General features: G+C 45.1%; 1 protein-coding gene across 2 annotated transcripts in view; it reads left to right on the top strand.

Annotated features, from left to right (window-relative positions):
• Positions 1-1,826: 1,826 nt before the first annotated feature.
• LOC113023558 (STE20-like serine/threonine-protein kinase) overlaps positions 1,827-16,639 on the top strand; it is a 21,213-nt gene continuing 6,400 nt past the window's right edge. The window contains exons 1-13 of one of the 2 annotated variants that reach the window (XM_026169657.2): positions 1,920-2,059; positions 2,164-2,672; positions 4,130-4,294; positions 8,294-8,342; positions 8,600-8,749; positions 10,242-10,314; positions 10,425-10,619; positions 10,859-10,940; positions 11,647-11,778; positions 12,201-12,950; positions 13,038-13,168; positions 13,310-13,433; positions 14,477-14,656. In XM_026169657.2, the coding sequence (XP_026025442.2) occupies positions 2,523-2,672; positions 4,130-4,294; positions 8,294-8,342; positions 8,600-8,749; positions 10,242-10,314; positions 10,425-10,619; positions 10,859-10,940; positions 11,647-11,778; positions 12,201-12,950; positions 13,038-13,168; positions 13,310-13,433; positions 14,477-14,656 (2,181 nt within the window). In that variant the 5' untranslated portion in view covers positions 1,920-2,059; positions 2,164-2,522. Of the gene's footprint in view, positions 2,673-4,129; positions 4,295-8,293; positions 8,343-8,599; positions 8,750-10,241; positions 10,315-10,424; positions 10,620-10,858; positions 10,941-11,646; positions 11,779-12,200; positions 12,951-13,037; positions 13,169-13,309; positions 13,434-14,476; positions 14,657-16,639 lie in introns of both variants that reach the window. The other variant, XM_026169656.2, reaches the window with a different exon arrangement.

Raw genomic sequence — 16,639 nt, 5'->3', positions numbered from 1 at the left:
GCCAAAACTCTAGCGGGTCCACCAGACCCATGAACACTGGCTGAGTAACAAAAATACGAACACCACACAAGGGTTAATGTGCAGTTTCAGCCAGAAGATAAAATCTAGGTTTCACAAATTTTATTTCCCAATGCATTCAAAATACAGTAAAACAACACGTGTTTCCCCTTTTCTTACAAAGAAGAAGATTTTGCCCACAAAGTCAGGATTTACGACAGGACACACTACCTTGATGGCAGCCAAATTAAAAAAACAATCAGGCGTTATCAGTGAAGTTCAACCACAACAGACACGATCATGTGTCCGTTAACAGTTATCTGGTGGTGGTGGGTGAACTCGACTGTTTCAGGCGTACGCTGTTACTGATTTTCCGCGGCTGTTCGCTTCATGCCTGAAAGCAAAATGGCGAGTGCCGTAAAGTGGAACAAGGTGCTGAAAAGTCCCTAATATAAATATTATTTTCATTTCTTTTTTAAACTGTACGAGAATATATAAACACAATCTAAAAACAAAATAAAATGTCCAAACTCCTCATATAAAACAACGCTAACAGAAAAAAGTGCTAACCCTACGAAATTCATCCAATCCGTAGAGTGTTATTCATTTTCGATTATCCCCCGGATGTGTTACATTCTTCTCTTGGCAATGTTTGCTTTTCCTCTCATAAGTCTATAAATACCAAAATAAGATCTCTCTTTCAGGATGCAATGGTCTCTGTTCCATCAGCCATATTTTATTGGGCCAATTTTGTAACAGATATTGAATGGAAAAAAGTTTGGACTTTACCACAAAGGTTTTTCTTGACAAACAAAATTAAAGAGATTTCCTTTAAGTTGATTCATAGGTTTTACCCTACCAAACAATATTTGTCCAAATTTATGGCTGAAATAAACGTAAATTGTACCTTCTGTCAAGAGCAACCTGAAACAGTTTCTCATCTGTTTTGGTCATGTAAATTTACGTGTAAATTCTGGAAGGATTTCCACAAGTTTATTACTGACTTTGTTCTTCCTAATCTCCAACTGTACTATAAGGATGTTATCTTTGGCTATTATAATTTTAAAGACAAGGACAATGATGCTTTCTTTTTTATAAATTTGGTTTTATTTTTGGCAAAATTTCATATACACAAAAGCAAAGTCCTCGGCAGAAAGCCTGAACTTCTTGTATTAAAAATGGAACTTGCACAATATATAAGGACAATCTCCTCATCAAAAAACACGAAGGCTCTCAAGACTGTTAACATCTGTAACCGATTGAAACTGCTAACTTGATTTTGGCTCTTGCAAACTTTTGTTTATTTATGTTCCCCTTAATTTATTTTATTTTTTGTACTCACTTTTGTCTCACTGTCCTTGTCACTCTTTCTGTTCCTCATTGTACTACCACAATGTTATCTTTTATGTGATCCCTGTTTTACTTCACTGTATGTCTATAATGTGATAAATAAAGTTTAAAAAAAAATAATTCATTTTCGATTATTTCGCGACTAGAATCCTGGAAATAGCGGTTTTTCGGTCACGTGACCTTTAATCAACTTTTTCACTTTTCTTAAGTGCTAGAAGGCTTTCGTGTTTGTACAAAGTATTAAAAAGGTACGTTAGCAGCATTTCTGTGTGTGAAACTAAATATTTCAAGGCATATTTTGTCTCGCCAATTCGGCGCGTCTACGTTTGCAGTGGCTGATGGGAAATGTAGTTCCACGAACACAAAGAACCCCGACCGTTCTGTTTATAGAAATGACAGAGACCGTTGAACGCAATAACACCACAACGACTGAGTAAAGCTGGGTGTGTCGGCTGTTTTCCTGGTGGGAATGCAGCACGGGAACCGTTTAACCGTCAGCTGTGATCGGTCTCTGGGACAGACGGGGGCAGCAGGAGACCGGAATCCGCGCGCCAACCTTCAGGCACGAGGAGCTGGGAAAGAAAAGACCACCGGCACGCGCACTCGTGGACGCGCACCGACACTAAATCCGCTAGAATACTAAAGCCGTCCCACACCAGGGAAAGATGACTGTTTTTAACCGTTTTAGCGAATAATAATACACGGACCAACCGTACGTGTTTTTTATACCCTGAATCAAACTAATGAATTACTCCGTGGAAAGCGACTCGGTCATTTTGAAGGACTCTTATCCCGTGTTTTTTTGTCTTTTGGCAGAAGAAAGAGCTCCGCAGGGCTGTCGGGCCAGTGGGTCGCCAGGAGTTGGAACAACGACGAGCCTCCAGTAACACTTTTATTACTTTACAGCAACAGAAAATATTTTTTGGACGAATTTTAAATACTAGAAGACGTCTAAGTGATCCGTTGGTGTTTTCAGGCGTTAACAATGACCCGTGATGTGAGAAAGCGCGTTCAGTGGACCGTCCAGAACAGTGTCAAAGGCTAAGCTAGGTCTGAGAAAAGCCTTCATAGTCGTTATAACTAATGACACACATGGTCAGCCAAAGACCGACGCTGAATCCATACTTCTGTTAAAGTTGAATTCCTTCAGGAACTTTCCAGCAGAATAAACCACGATGTCGTTTTTTAATTTTCGTAAAATATTCAAATTGGGAGCGGAGAAGAAGAAGAAACAGTACGAGCACGTCCGCAGGGATGAAAACCCGGAGGAGATCTGGGAGATCATCGGTGAGCTGGGAGATGGAGCCTTTGGAAAAGTCTTCAAGGTAGGCATTTTGTGCTCCACCACCCATTCGTTGCTCTGTGCCACACGTCTCTTGCTCGGGTTTAATGATAATGTTTCCTTTGGAGTGTCTCGTGTTTTTCCCACTCGCATGAACTTTTGGTTCTGGGGGCACCCTGCCAGCAGCAGGGCCACCTCAGTCATTTCCACCCCCTACACCTGCTCTGTAACAGCCAGAGATGGTGTCAGGTAGAGTGCTGCTTTGATGCTCTTGTGCTGACAGGTTTCGGTTTGGATGTTTAGGTCCGTGGTTTGATTTGATCCTAGCTGGAGCCTCATTACCATGACAGACAGTAAATATTATCACACAGGAGTCCAACGCCAGGAAGTCTGCATGTTCTGTTTGCCCCCTTTGTTGCCGGATGCTATATTTGGAGACTTTTAAATAGTTGGATTTACCCAAGACTTCAGGCCAGTGTATCATACTTACGTTAAGCCTAATCTTCCTCCACATTCAGCCCCAGGGTTGCTAGTTTCCCAGCATTTCACCCGCAAGCCTTTCATCACTTATTTTGTCCTCCTCTATATATTTCTATATGCTGTTGTGATATTTTAACTGTAAATTTCCAAACTTCCTTTTACAGGAGTTTGCAGGGATAATGGAAATTTGACCATGCCAAGTAATCCCCCACCTTTTTTCCATCAGTCTGTTCTCACATGTATTGCACATTTAATATTATACACCTTTAAAGGGTATAAAGTCGCCACCCCTCCATAATCCAGGTTCTGTTGGAGGTCTTTTTCTGTCAGACACATCACCGTGGTCTCTAATACTGTAGGGTCCTGAGATATGACTAAAGCTGTGTCTTTTTTGATGGATTAAAGTCCTAAATGATCAGATTAGTTACGTTTGTTTTCTGTTGAAAGACAAACCAAAGAACTGTTGCATGTTTGTGCTGCACTTCAGAGTCGAGCTGCAGGAGATCCACAAATAGTAAACTGCAGTTTTATGTTTATACGTCTGGGCTTTGGGCCATCGCGGTTATGCATTACATCACCAGGGCAGTACCCACACTCTGATTCATAGAGCGATACGAGTTCTCCATTCTGAAGAATGGATTAGTATTAGTATATTGTAGGGGGTGCATCAGTGTTTGGCACTCAGGTCACCAGGAAGTGGCTGAATCCCATATCGCAACAGCGACTTCATCGAGAGCTTCCTGTCTGCAGAGAAGCCAAAACAAACAGGAGAATTTTCCACTTTGGCGAGACGTGTCACATCTTCTGCTGACACTTTCAGACCTGCAGCACAGCCCAGTGTTTGTTTGTTGGTTGTTGAGCCATTGATCTCAGTTTGAGGTATTTCTCTGAGGTCTGGGGTCAACAGCACTTCAGATCTAATATAAACCACCTCTGGCCTCCTGAGTCTTTAGGACAAGTGTCTAGAGGAGTGGAAAGTTACTTGTTCTCATAATTTCCAAAAATATTTGAATCTTACAGGCTCAGAACAAGCAGACGGGCGTCCTCGCTGCAGCCAAAGTTATTGACACAAAGACCGAGGAGGAGCTGGAGGACTACATGGTGGAGATTGACATCCTCGCCTCCTGCGAGCACCAAAACATTGTCAAACTGCTCGATGCTTTCTATTACGAGAGCAAACTGTGGGTGAGTAGAAGGATGTGCTGTGTGATCACTGTGTGACTGCCTGATGAGGGGGATTATGGGTCCAATACAAAGCTTGCAGAATCACAAATTAGAGACGGCTAGATGTCAGTGCAGCTTTTGGGACACACTGCTGCGTGCTGTCGGTGCGAGGCTCTTCCAGTATTCGCTGCTGTAGTTTTCTTATCAAAATGTGTGGCCAAAGTTCACACGAGCTGCCGAAACTAAGAGCCTAAAGTGCTGTTAATCATCATACTGGTTTATAATCCATCCGCTTATGATATGAGCTCATATTTAATGCCTTTGTTTTCTCCCCAGCTATTTATGTAACACAGATGAGTGTGTTTTGATGACATTTATAATTCAAGTGAAAAAAACCCATTTAGGTATTTTCACATCATAGAAGCTGATTTATGCATCGCTGTAAACACTGATGAGCTTTTCAGACGTGCTGGCAGCACACGTGACTGTAGCCTGAGGACTGAGGCCATGTTCCTGGATAAATGTGCTGCTTGTGAGGGGGACTCATAGCTTTCAGTCACATGACTGATGCAGAGTACTGGAGGGGGAAAATGTGCATTAGTATGACACTGGGAATCATCTGATTATCAGAGCCGATATTGTCTCTAGTTGTTTTAAGATTTCCTACGTCATTGGTGACGGCTGGATTGATGCTCAAATCGTTACATTGAAGGAAGCCTAGACTCACTGTTGGCTATCTGAAGTGATTAAAGTCAGGCAAACGTTAATAATCAGCTGTAGCTGATGGGTGTGCTTCTCTAACAGGTCTGCGTAGGTTCTCGGTCATCCAGGTCCTGGTAGTAAACTGGACTTCTTTACATTTCTTGAAAGAAGTCCTGTCGCTTTCTTTCCCAGCTTCTTAGACTCTCTGGCAGAGACAAAGACTGAACAAGAAATCCTCAGCATTAATAAGGGAACAACGATGGCATTGGCTACAAAGATACACTAGTAATGACAAATGAACAGCCAAGTTATCAGACAGCCTCAGACGAGCAGAGAACATTCAGGAAAAGGATGAAGAGAAACCCTCACTGCTAACTAAACTAGCATTCCAGTGGCTTTCAAATTGCAGAGCAAAGCAGGCGCACCACAAGTATAAACGCTGGAAGCTCTTACCTAGACTGCATCACAGGAACTGCACAAAGTCAGCACCGAAGTTTAAGTTAAGCTGCGTGTGTGCACGAGCGCAATAACCAATGCAAATTGGGTTACACTAAACAACGCTCTTTATTTATAGCACATAAGGCAACAACTTCACCAGAGCCACTGAAACACTGCAGCCTGCTGATGATGAACTCAGTCACTTGTCAGTTATTATGATTGTGTGTTTCCATTAACAGATGGTAGCTGTACTACAAGCACCTTTCCTCAGTATTGGTTCGGCCATGCTGCAGCTATTGTGGCTGCAGGCTCACCTCAGTCATTTGGGAGCTTTTCAAATCCAAATAAAATATTCAGACATGTCCCTGAGCTGCTGGAGCTTATATAGCCATACTCTAACAAACGTTTTTTGCACAAATCAAACAGACGTATGGGAAAAGGTAGCCTGCCACTTGCACCAAGCCTGAAATGTATAAGTTCATACTGAAACAGCTCAAGCACGTCTGATTTAAATCAGGAAATGTGAGTCTGCACTAACATTTCAAAGGAAGATTGGGCCTTCATGAGCGTTCGCGCTCACCTGTACATGTGAGCGTTCTGCCCTTTTCTTCCTTTTGTCCTGTGAACAAGAAGTGCCGCCTGATGGAGGCTGATGTCTGTCAGGTGCTGAACAGGTGCCACATTCATGCACAGAGGAGGTGCATGAATCATCCCACATTAACCCAGGAGGAGCTGGCAGGTGACGTTCTTGATAACTGCCTCGTGAATCGATGCCACCTGCTGACCTTTGTTTCTCTTTCACTGCGCTGTCTAAACTGAACACTTCCGAGGCTCTGCTTTGATTTCTGTGCCGCTTCCCGGCCTTGAACTTGCAGGTGAGATCACATCCTTCCTCTCTGTGCCACATGAATGGATTAGAAAGTATGCGGGTGCGCAGTTCTCCATGCATTCATGTATGTGTCAAATAAACAAATAGGAGAGGAAGCCACAGCCCTGGCCCACGATTCCTCTCCGCGCCGCCGCGACTGTGAGGACCATTGTGTGATAGCGGAGCCACTAAAACAACAACACGCCTACAGAGAAACACGAGAACCGTGTGTGTGCGCGCACAAGACCGCTCTGATACTGGAGGCATTGTGTGTCCTGTGAGGGCTTTGTTTTGGGAAGTGGAGCAGTCTTGAAAAGCTCAGCTGTCTTGGAGGGCTATTCAAACTTTACGTTACAACCCGTCTTTTTTCCCCCTTCCTCTGTACTTCCTGAAAGATTTTCCATTTTTAACCTCGAGCTGACCCTGTGTGAAAAGTTTGGGCCATAACCAACGGATCAACCACAAGTCGTTTCTCAATGGTTTCCAAAATTGCAGAAGTGCAGCATTACTTCCTCTTCTGTGGGTGTGGCGTTCAGCCAAATGTTCCCCAAATCTCCGCAGGTGTGTGAGTGAACGTCACACCACATGGCTGAGCTAAGCTCACAAAAGATGCTCCAGATGCTTTGTCTTACCTCCTGCACATCATCCTCATTGCTACCTGAGCCTCTGTGCCCAGAGATAATCCTGTTAGCAGAATAAGGTCTGGAAAGATAGCGATTAAGCAGGCTAGGTAGCAGCTGTGTGAAGCCTTTCCACAATGTGGCCCCAACTGGGCCAATCCTCTTATATCAGCAGCCATACTCAAAGCTCCTAAATGCCTTTAAGAGCTCAGAGTGTTTCATTCATGCAGGAGGCAGCGTTCATTCTCACAGTGGTTTCATCAGGGTACATGATGATGATGATGATGAGGAGGAGGAGTAGGAGCTCTGCTGAGTGTTTTTAATGTGTACAGTGGATGTTCCAGTAATATTTCTCTGAGCCAGCGTCTGTTGGGCCATGAAGGTGTTCCTCAAAGTCATTTACAGTAAATGTAAAACTTTCAGTTTTATATGTAAGAATAAAATTGCTGTGACGTCTTCATATTTAAAAAAGAAGCCGCGTCCTGGGATTTAATAATGTTATAACTGTTAGTGTGCAATCCACCTTAACCAATAAACTATCTGAACGTCAAAGTGAATCAGTGAGGACGCAGAAGGAAATCTCATCTTCATCCTGTGTGAAGCTCAGAGATGATTAAGTGTGACCACCGCCCCGTTTAACCCGGGAGAGCGGCGAGGGCGTGGAAGTCTGAACCAGAACCAGGCTGGACCTGTTTCAGCACTGCTGGGAGCTGTTGGCATGAAGTTGATCACACAGAGGTGATCGTTGCCTCTTCACTTCAAACTCCTCACAACGGAGGAGGAAACTGTGAGGAGTGTGACATAAAGCAGAAATGCAGACTCCTCTTGGGATTGTTCACCTTTTACTTTAGAGGTGAACATTCTCTGCTCACACTTTTTCAAGTTTCATTGCAGCTTATCGTTAGTTTGCGATTATCAATGTGTTCCATGCAAACTCCAGACACCTGCTGGTAACCAGTGCAGTCACAGGGAGGTTTTTAGTGTAGCAGCCTCTTTGCAACAGCCAGCAAACCTTCTCCAACCAGTCACAGTGTTCCCAGACAGGCTTCGTTACAGTGACCGAGTCCTTCACCCTGACTACAGCTCCACCTCAGCTTCACAGGCGAACGTAGCTGTGAGTTGTGGAAATCCAGTCAAACTGCCCACCATACTTTTTGCTGGCCCTGGGCCATCGGCTCAATGTTTATTATGTGGACCCCTGATGAGAAGCTTCCAGAGCCTCACAGCAGATTTCAGAGGTGACCGGGTTCGACCGGAGCCTGCCGCCTCGTCAATGACCTGCACTCTGTTGGAGATGTTCTGCAGCACTGTCCTCGCTGCACATACTGGTACACCGTGTGCTTTACATAAACAAATGCATGTGTTCACACTTCTCTTTCCTCGTGTTGGCAGATACTCATCGAGTTCTGTGCAGGAGGGGCCGTGGATGCTGTTATGCTCGGTGAGTCAGCATTCCCACGTTGCACACGGGTTATAACATTAAAGAAAGCTACTCTCATGGCAGCGCTAACCAGCTAAGGGAAAAGAGCCAGTTTTAAACTTGAGACATTTCTCAGCAGGCCACCCACATGTTACAGCGTTCTTCTCCAAGACACTAAATGCAACTTTAGCCCTCATTACCACCTATGATTAGGTTGCATTAGTATGTGAGGAATTGTAACCGTGCTTTCATGTGACTCCCTCACCCTTTCCCCGCAGAGCTGGAGAGACCCCTGACAGAGCCTCAGATCAGGGTGGTGTGTAGGCAGACTCTGCAGGCGCTCGTCTACCTCCACGAAAACAAAATCATCCACAGAGACCTGAAAGCCGGCAACATCCTCCTCACGCTGGACGGTGACGTCAAGCTGGGTAAGGGCCAAGTGACACCCAGCTGTTAACAACAACAGTCCAGGATCGAGACTCTGACTCAGACCCTCAGTTCACGGATGTTTAAAATGGAGAGGGAGAAACCTAAGAACTGAATTTGTGCTTGTTTCTCATGAGAAATCATCAGTTCAGTCTGACATAGATGAACCAGCATGAAAACTGTTGTTTTTTATGGCATCATCTAGATTTTTCCTCTTTTTAATCTTTCTAATACAAGAATCTTGGATGATCACGTGACTTGTCTCATGACTCTGTGCAGCTTGTTCTAACAGTTTTTCCAGAAACACAAATATTCGCTAGAAATTTGACCTGATTTTTTTCTGCTGGTAACGACATGATGACCTTGTGTCTCTGGAGGGAGGAGAGATGGTCACAACTAAAGGGAGATTTGTTTAAACTCCTTCGATCCTGCTGGTGCTTTGAGCTTCATTGCTAATGTGGTTTTATCTTTATGATTCAGAGAGAGGCACAGCTCCATCCAGATGTTTCGTTGAATATCTTCTGGCTTTTAGTATCTTCTTGTATTGTCGATGATGATGATGGAGGGAGTAATGATGTTGGTCGACTCCCACGTCAGGAAGGTGTATTTGGGCCGTTCCCATCAGCGTTACGCTGACATCAGTAATATGATCAATGCAATGACAGGCTGATGGTTACTCACCATGCTGTGGGAATATTCTTCAAACGCTTTGATTTGTTCTCATGCCGAGTCAGATTAACTTGTCAGGGACTGTTTTAAGCCTCATTGACTTCTCATTTTAACTGTCAGCTGTAGTTTGGCTGCACAGCAAAGGTCAGCTAGTAAACACCCATACACACCACTCACAACACACCACATACACACTAACAGAAGAGTGTGTGCAAAAGTTGTTAGTCTGCGATAAAGACTGTGCCTGGTTCAGTTCTTTCACACTCCTGTCCAAGCTCAGACTCTTCAACATGTTATATAACAGTTTCACAGGTGTGTGTGAGCGTGTGTGTGTGCGTGTGTGTGTGTGTGTCTGTGTGTGTGTGTGTGTTTTTAAGCGTGTATTCATATCTTTGTGGGGACCAAAAATTGGAAAGCCTTTGTAACAGCAGAGGCTGTTCGCTGGAGCTGCTCAGCGTCTGGGCCGAAAACCTCAGCAGATGCAGCACTGACGCTTACTTACACGGGGATGAGTCACTGGGGAAATGACACACAGCAAGCATTTTGTCCAGTGACATAACACACACAGAGGTGCCTGTGCATCTGCCTGCTGGGACGCGGATGAGCGTGACTCACTCATGATACAAAGAATGATGCCTTCATGCACGTGTAGCTGCAGGATGAGGTTTTATGTCGTGTTCATGCCCAGAAATCTGTGATTGAACCTCTCAGGACCCGTTTTCCGTTTTGAACATTTGGCTTTTGAGGCTGCATTTGGAAAATAAGTGATGACAGTGACATTCCTCTGGCTAATTTCTGGTTTTGCTTGAATCACATGACTTCCAGCGGACTTCGGTGTGTCTGCCAAGAACACCAAAACACTCCAGAGAAGAGACTCTTTCATTGGAACGCCGTACTGGTGAGTCAAATGTAAAACAAAAAAGCTTTTGCTTATAAAAACTGAAACACACGCATCAGCGCTAAAAAGAGGGGAGCTCAGATTTCTTTTCTTCTTGTGTCTAACTCCAGGATGGCTCCAGAGGTGGTGATGTGCGAGACATCCAAGGACCGTCCGTACGACTACAAGGCTGACATCTGGTCCCTCGGGGTCACCCTGATCGAGATGGCACAGGTTGAGCCGCCAAACCATGAGATGAACCCCATGAGAGTTCTGCTGAAAATAGCCAAGGCCGATCCTCCGACGCTGATGCAGCCGTCACGCTGGTAAAACACAACTTTGCTTCTTACTTCCTGCACATCTTCTTTATTTATGTTGTTGGATTTTTTTTTTACTGCTACCACAAAACCATAACCATATTATTTCTTAAAGTACACACACACACACACACTTAAATAAATAAATTCACAACTGTAGAAACCAAAATTATTTTTGCGTCAGGCTGTAAATGTGAACTTCTGCTGTAAATCTGGAGTCTGCATCATTTTATGACTTCCACCTTTAGGTCTCCAGAATTTAGCGATTTCCTGAAGCGCTGCCTGGACAAGAACATCGACAACAGATGGAGTGCGATGCAGCTTCTGCAGGTACCTTTGTTTCAAACATCTCTCCAGCTAAACCCCTGAGCACTTGTTTTCTTTTCCTTAAGCCCCACACCTGGACACTCCCCAACCCCTACCCACGGCCCACCTGCCGTTAGAGCGTAAGCTGGCCGGCATCTGTTTACCTCCTCGGCGTCGGACTGACTGTCCCAGCGAGGCTCATCCCCGTGTGCTTGAGCTGACGTCAGCAGAGCGGGCTTTTCTTTTTCCAAAGGGTTTAAGGTGCTCGGCCACGTCTGAGCCACTTACTCACAGAGAGGACACGTCTGTACACACCGGAGCACGCCGAGGCTAACGGATTGTTCTGTGCGGACGAAGAGCTCAATGGGCTTAAAAATAGAAAATAGCGGTCTGCCGCCGATGAAGGTTTTGATATCAAAGAAGTTACATATTCTCAGGCCGGCGATCGAATATGTGCAGCAGGTTTCTAAGCCGAAGAAGGTGAGCTGTAGCGTTTCTCTCTGAACAGCGTGCTGATCTGTTTGTTGGTTTTTGCGCTCGGACCGCAAGAAAGAAGAAGGGTGAAGAGTAAAAGCTGAAATGGTTATTTCAGGTTGTTTTGATGTACTGTGAAGAGTTTGCATCTCGGTCGGCAGTTAAATTTTACCACAACATGTTCCCCCCACTGGGTGCTTCTTTTTTAAATAGTCTTCATTTCCTGTTGTGTTGTTTTTCTTTCTCTTACGAGCAGCATTCATTCGTGTCCAGTGTGGCGGACAGTAGGCCACTGAGGGAGCTGATCGCTGAGGCGAAGGCTGAGGTCACCGAGGAGATAGAAGAGCACAAAGAAGAAGAGGAGGAGGAAGAGACAGAGGCACGTCTGGTGAGTGGATATGGAACCTGTGCTGCACTACTGTGAATCTGTGTGTTTGTAGGTGTGACAAATACGTGAAGCTTAATGCCAGAAAAGAGCTTCCTGCTGTTTCATTTCTTAACTTACAGCTGCACCTGCAGCTTATTTCAGTTATAAACCAGTGATTGATCTACAGCTTGCATGAAGTGCCTTACTTGGAAATGCATTTAAAGGATAAGAGGTGCATGCAAGTTTTAATGTCCTGCTGTTGCAGTGAAACACAGTGAGCATCCTTCTTTTTAGTGTTAGTCTGTCTGCACAATCACACCGACTGTGGAGGAGAATCTGCAACGTTGTCTAATGCAGCCAGGATTTTAGTTTATAAGGAGAACGGTCACAGTGAGTTCCAACACAGTAATTTGTCTCCATTTCCTCCTCCTCCTCTTCTTTAGGGTCATAAACGCGCTCCTTCTGATGTCAGCGTCGGCAGTTCTGAGGATGAGAAGCTCCCCCTCTCTCCCTCCAGCTTGGAATCAGTCCCTGAGAAGGCAGAGCCAATTCTTCCTTTGCCCATACCTGCTGATCTCCCTGTGGCCAACCACGTGGTGAGCACCAGCTTCGTAGAGGAACCTGCTGCTCCTGCTCCTACTCCCACTGCAGCAGAGCCTGCAGAGGAGGCATTAAACACTCCAGTTAAGGATGAAGAGGCAGAAAAGAAGCCGGTAGAGGAAGAAGTCCCAGAAGTTCCTCTGGCTGATATCTCCCCACCAGAGTCTGAGCCGGAGACACCTGCTAAGGAACTACAGCAGCTGGAACTAGCTGTGGAGGATGAGAAGGAGGTGGACACAGCTGAGGATGAGGAGCGCTCAAAGGTCACTGAGGCTTCTCAGGAGGAAAAGACGCCCATCACAGAGCAAGCAAACACTCCAGCAGAGAAGGAAGAGGAGGAGGAAGATCGGTACAAGCATCTAAAAGTGACTCTGACACTACCAGATCAAGATAACGCTGTCCTGAAGGAGGAGGATGGAGAGAAGCCCACAGAGAAGGATGAGAAGACGGTGCCAGACAGAGCGAAGGACAACAAAGAGAGAGATTCTGATTCTGGAAACAGCTCAGCTGCAGATAACAGCAGCGTAGACCTGAATCTGTCCATCTCAAGCTTCCTGTCCAAAGCAAAAGAGGCTGGATCTGTTTCCATACAGGTAACGCACACAGTCCACACAGTCCACACACTCGCAACGACAAAATGTCACAGAGGCATCTAAAAACTCTCCTCTGGGGTCTTTCAGGACACCAAGCGGCAGAAGAAGACGCTGAAGAAGACTCGCAAATTCATTGTGGATGGAGTGGAAGTTAGCGTCACGACATCAAAGATCATCACAGACAATGACACCAAGAACGAGGAGATGAGATTCCTCAGGTAGTCCCTGCTTTTGCATAAACGGCAGGCGCCACTTCAATGCAAATATTATGAAAATGAGTCATACAGGCAGCTTAGAGCACAACCCGACTGTGTCACGCTAAAAAATGACACGTGATTAACATCCTCCCTCCTCCTCAGGCGACAGGAGCTGAGGGAGCTGCGTCTCCTGCAGAAGGAGGAGCAGAGGGCCCAGCAGCAGCTCAGCAACAAGCTGCAGCAGCAGAAGGAGCAGATCTACCGACGCTTCGAGCAGGAGACCACGGTCAGTCTCTCGTAGGCCGATTGTTATTCATCTCTGTCTCTCTTCCACAGCATGTCTTTATCCCGTCTTCCTTCTCTCACCACAACCAGCAGATGGCCCCGCCCCTCCCTGAGCCTGGTTCTGCTGCAGGTTTCTTCCTGTTAAAAGGGAGTTTTTCCTTCCCACTGTCGCCAAAGTGCTGCTCATAGGGGTCATATGATTGTTGGGTTTTCTCTGCATGTATTATTGTAGGGGCTGCCTTACAGTATAAAGCACTTTGAGGCGACTGTTGCGATTTGGTGCTGTAGAAATAAAATAACTGAATCTAATTTGCATTTAAACGTGATAGAACTATAAGAAAAGCCGTTAAAGTTTAGGCCTCATCTGACCAAGCACGCTGATGAGTTCTCCATAAAGAGGAAGGATTTCCTGCATCAGTGTTTCAGAAACTGTCTTTACTGTTTGAACGCTCACATTTTACAGCCTCACACCTGCAGTCGTGCTTGGACGTCGGTTTGCCTGATAACCTGCATACGCTCGCTTTATGCGCCGAACAGCTCAGTGATGATTAATGTTTTAAGGTCCAGAGTTTTGAATGAAAAGGTGAAATATGTGGTGTGTGAGCAGAACAGATACTCCTCACGCTCTGCAGAGGAATCTGGATCTTTTTGCAGAGCTCTCCTTGCATCTCATCACCGTTTCTCCTGTATGTTTAAAATCCAGCTCATTGTGTGGTGAAGTCAAATTTAGCTTTTTTTATAGTCAGCATAGAAAATATTCAAATGAGTCACGATTTGTCGCACACTATTGGCCTGTGTTAGACCTGTGTCCCTCTGTGAAGGCCACCCGGCCTGTTTATGGGGCAATAACACAGAACCTGCAAAGCTTGTTTCCCTTCCTGTGAAGGTGCTGCAGGAAAAGCTCAGTTCACTGCTGGAAGTGTTGCACCTGATAGTCTTTTGTTTTTTTATCTGATGCAGATACTATTGCAGGTTTAGTAAGTAATATATACGCTCACGTTTGGATTCTCCATCTGAGGTGACTGGTTCCCGTCTGTCCTCCAGAGTAAGAAGCGACAGTACGACCAGGAGGTGGAGAACCTGGAGCGGCAGCAGAAGCAGACGATTGAGAGGCTGGAGCAGGAGCACACCAGCCGGCTCAGAGACGAGGCCAAACGCATCAAAGGCGAGCAGGAGAAGGAACTCGCCAAGTACCAGAACGTGCTGAAGAACCGCAAGAAAGAGGTTAGACGCGTCTGCGTGCCTTTCACCTCCACACGTAGCCCTCAGAAGGACGGGATAGCTTTCTATTTATAGTAGCTTGTTTTGACATTTGCAACCCACCCCATCCCCCACCCGCACACACACCCACTTCTCTGATCTGTCTTATAACAGCTTGCGTAACCTGCGTTTATCTTGGTGAGGGTTAACTCGGTCTACGCTGCCACCTCTCATTTACTTTCTCATCGAGTCCTAAACTACCCGCAGCTTTTTCTAATTTTATTTCCATGTGCTCCTCGCAGCTGGAGTTTCTCCAAAGGGTTGTGAAACAGCTTAAAGACGATATTATCCAACCCCGTCTGTGGAGTTTGAAATCTTAAAAGCTGTTTTGAACTTGAACTTGTTCTTCAAAGTAAAAAAAGTAACAGGAAGTTGATATCTGACTTTCGTCTTTGAAATCCTGAGCCTGCTGTACCTGACACGGGTTCAGAGTGCTGCGATCCACAGGGAGCGGCTCACGGTGTGATTCAGTCCTTTCAGATGTCCTCGTGTACGTTGTGCAGGATGTGAACATTGCTCTGTGTCACTGAGGCCTCCTCAGATCATTTCTGGACTTTCATCTTATAATATTTAAATAAAACTCGACTGAAACTGTTTGGAAAAGCAAATCAGGCAAAGATACTTGTTGTAAATTCCTGTATTTAAAGAACGTTTTAAATCTTCCAAAATGACTCCAATCATCTGAACGTGATGAAACGACGGCTATGACTCAAAGTCCAAAGTTCAGCTGCGGCTGGACTGGACTTTAGTCTGTGCTAACGCTTCCATCACAGGACGGTGCACCAAGTCACGTACTGCAGACAACATACAGAACTGATGTCATGCAAGACGCTGGCCATGTTTTTAGCTAACCTGAGCGTAACAGGCGTGCAGTCACTTAATGATTAGTGATAAGTAACACAGTAATAATGTGTTAAAAAAATGTAATTCAGTTAAAAATGAACCAGGAGGCATCAGCACGGTGGAAAGTAGGGCTGGGTGTCGTCACTGATTTCTAGAATCGATTCGATTTGAATCTGGGAAATTTTGCCTCACACAGTCAGAAATATTATAATTCAGATCCTGCATCAGTACATTTCCATATTTTTATATTTATAAAAAGAAAACTGACACTTGTGAAACTTTGTCAAAGGTGTGAGCATCACAGCGAGGCCTTTGTGTCAAAGCAGCTGCGGATAAAACACAGAAAAACATGAAGGAGATTTTCCTGGTCTGGGATTTATACAAATATTCTGCAGTAGATCAGAAACGAACGAAAACCATGAATCAACACATGAACATTACCTGATGCTGCTGAAGTGAAGCAGAGCAAAGTTACAGACGTTTGATTAGAGACAGTGTTTTGCAATTTTGGATAATTTTAAAAAGGAAAAAACGTCGGCCGACAGCCTGTAAACAGGTAGACTTGTGCGTAACAAGCAAGCGAATAATGAAGAAAACAGATTTTTAGACTGGAAACTTTTGTTGAAGTACAGAGAGCGAGCGAGCTGTGCATGAGTGTGATTTTTATCATGGTGGAACTAAAAACCTGCAGCTCAGCGCAAAAAGGGCGTGAACACAAAGCGCGGAGCCGCCGAAACATCAGAATCAGCGAGCTGTCGGCTTTCAGCCCCGAGCGTGTCCGTGCCGTCGGGTGAGGAAGTCACATCTCACTGATTCTGATCCGTCGGCGGCTCCGCATTTTGTCTGTGCAGAATCCGTGTTCCTGCTCTCATTTACTGTTTTAGCTGTTTGGTGAAATTTTGTGAGGTTTAACCTGAGATTCTGGCGTTTCAGGCAAAATTATTTATATTGAAAAATCGATTCAGGATTTTAATGAATCGATTTCACGTTATCCAAGCTAGAATCGATTTAATCGATAATCAAAACCACCCCTAGTGGAAAGGTCCAGTTTAGTGACTCCAGTTAGCAAAGCAGACAATCGTCAGCACCAGCCAGACGTCGCAG

Source organism: Astatotilapia calliptera, chromosome 6 (genome assembly GCF_964374335.1).
Source record: "Astatotilapia calliptera chromosome 6, fAstCal68.1, whole genome shotgun sequence".
NCBI classification, from domain to species: Eukaryota; Metazoa; Chordata; class Actinopteri; order Cichliformes; family Cichlidae; genus Astatotilapia; species Astatotilapia calliptera.
This window is presented reverse-complemented; position numbering and strand designations above follow the sequence as displayed.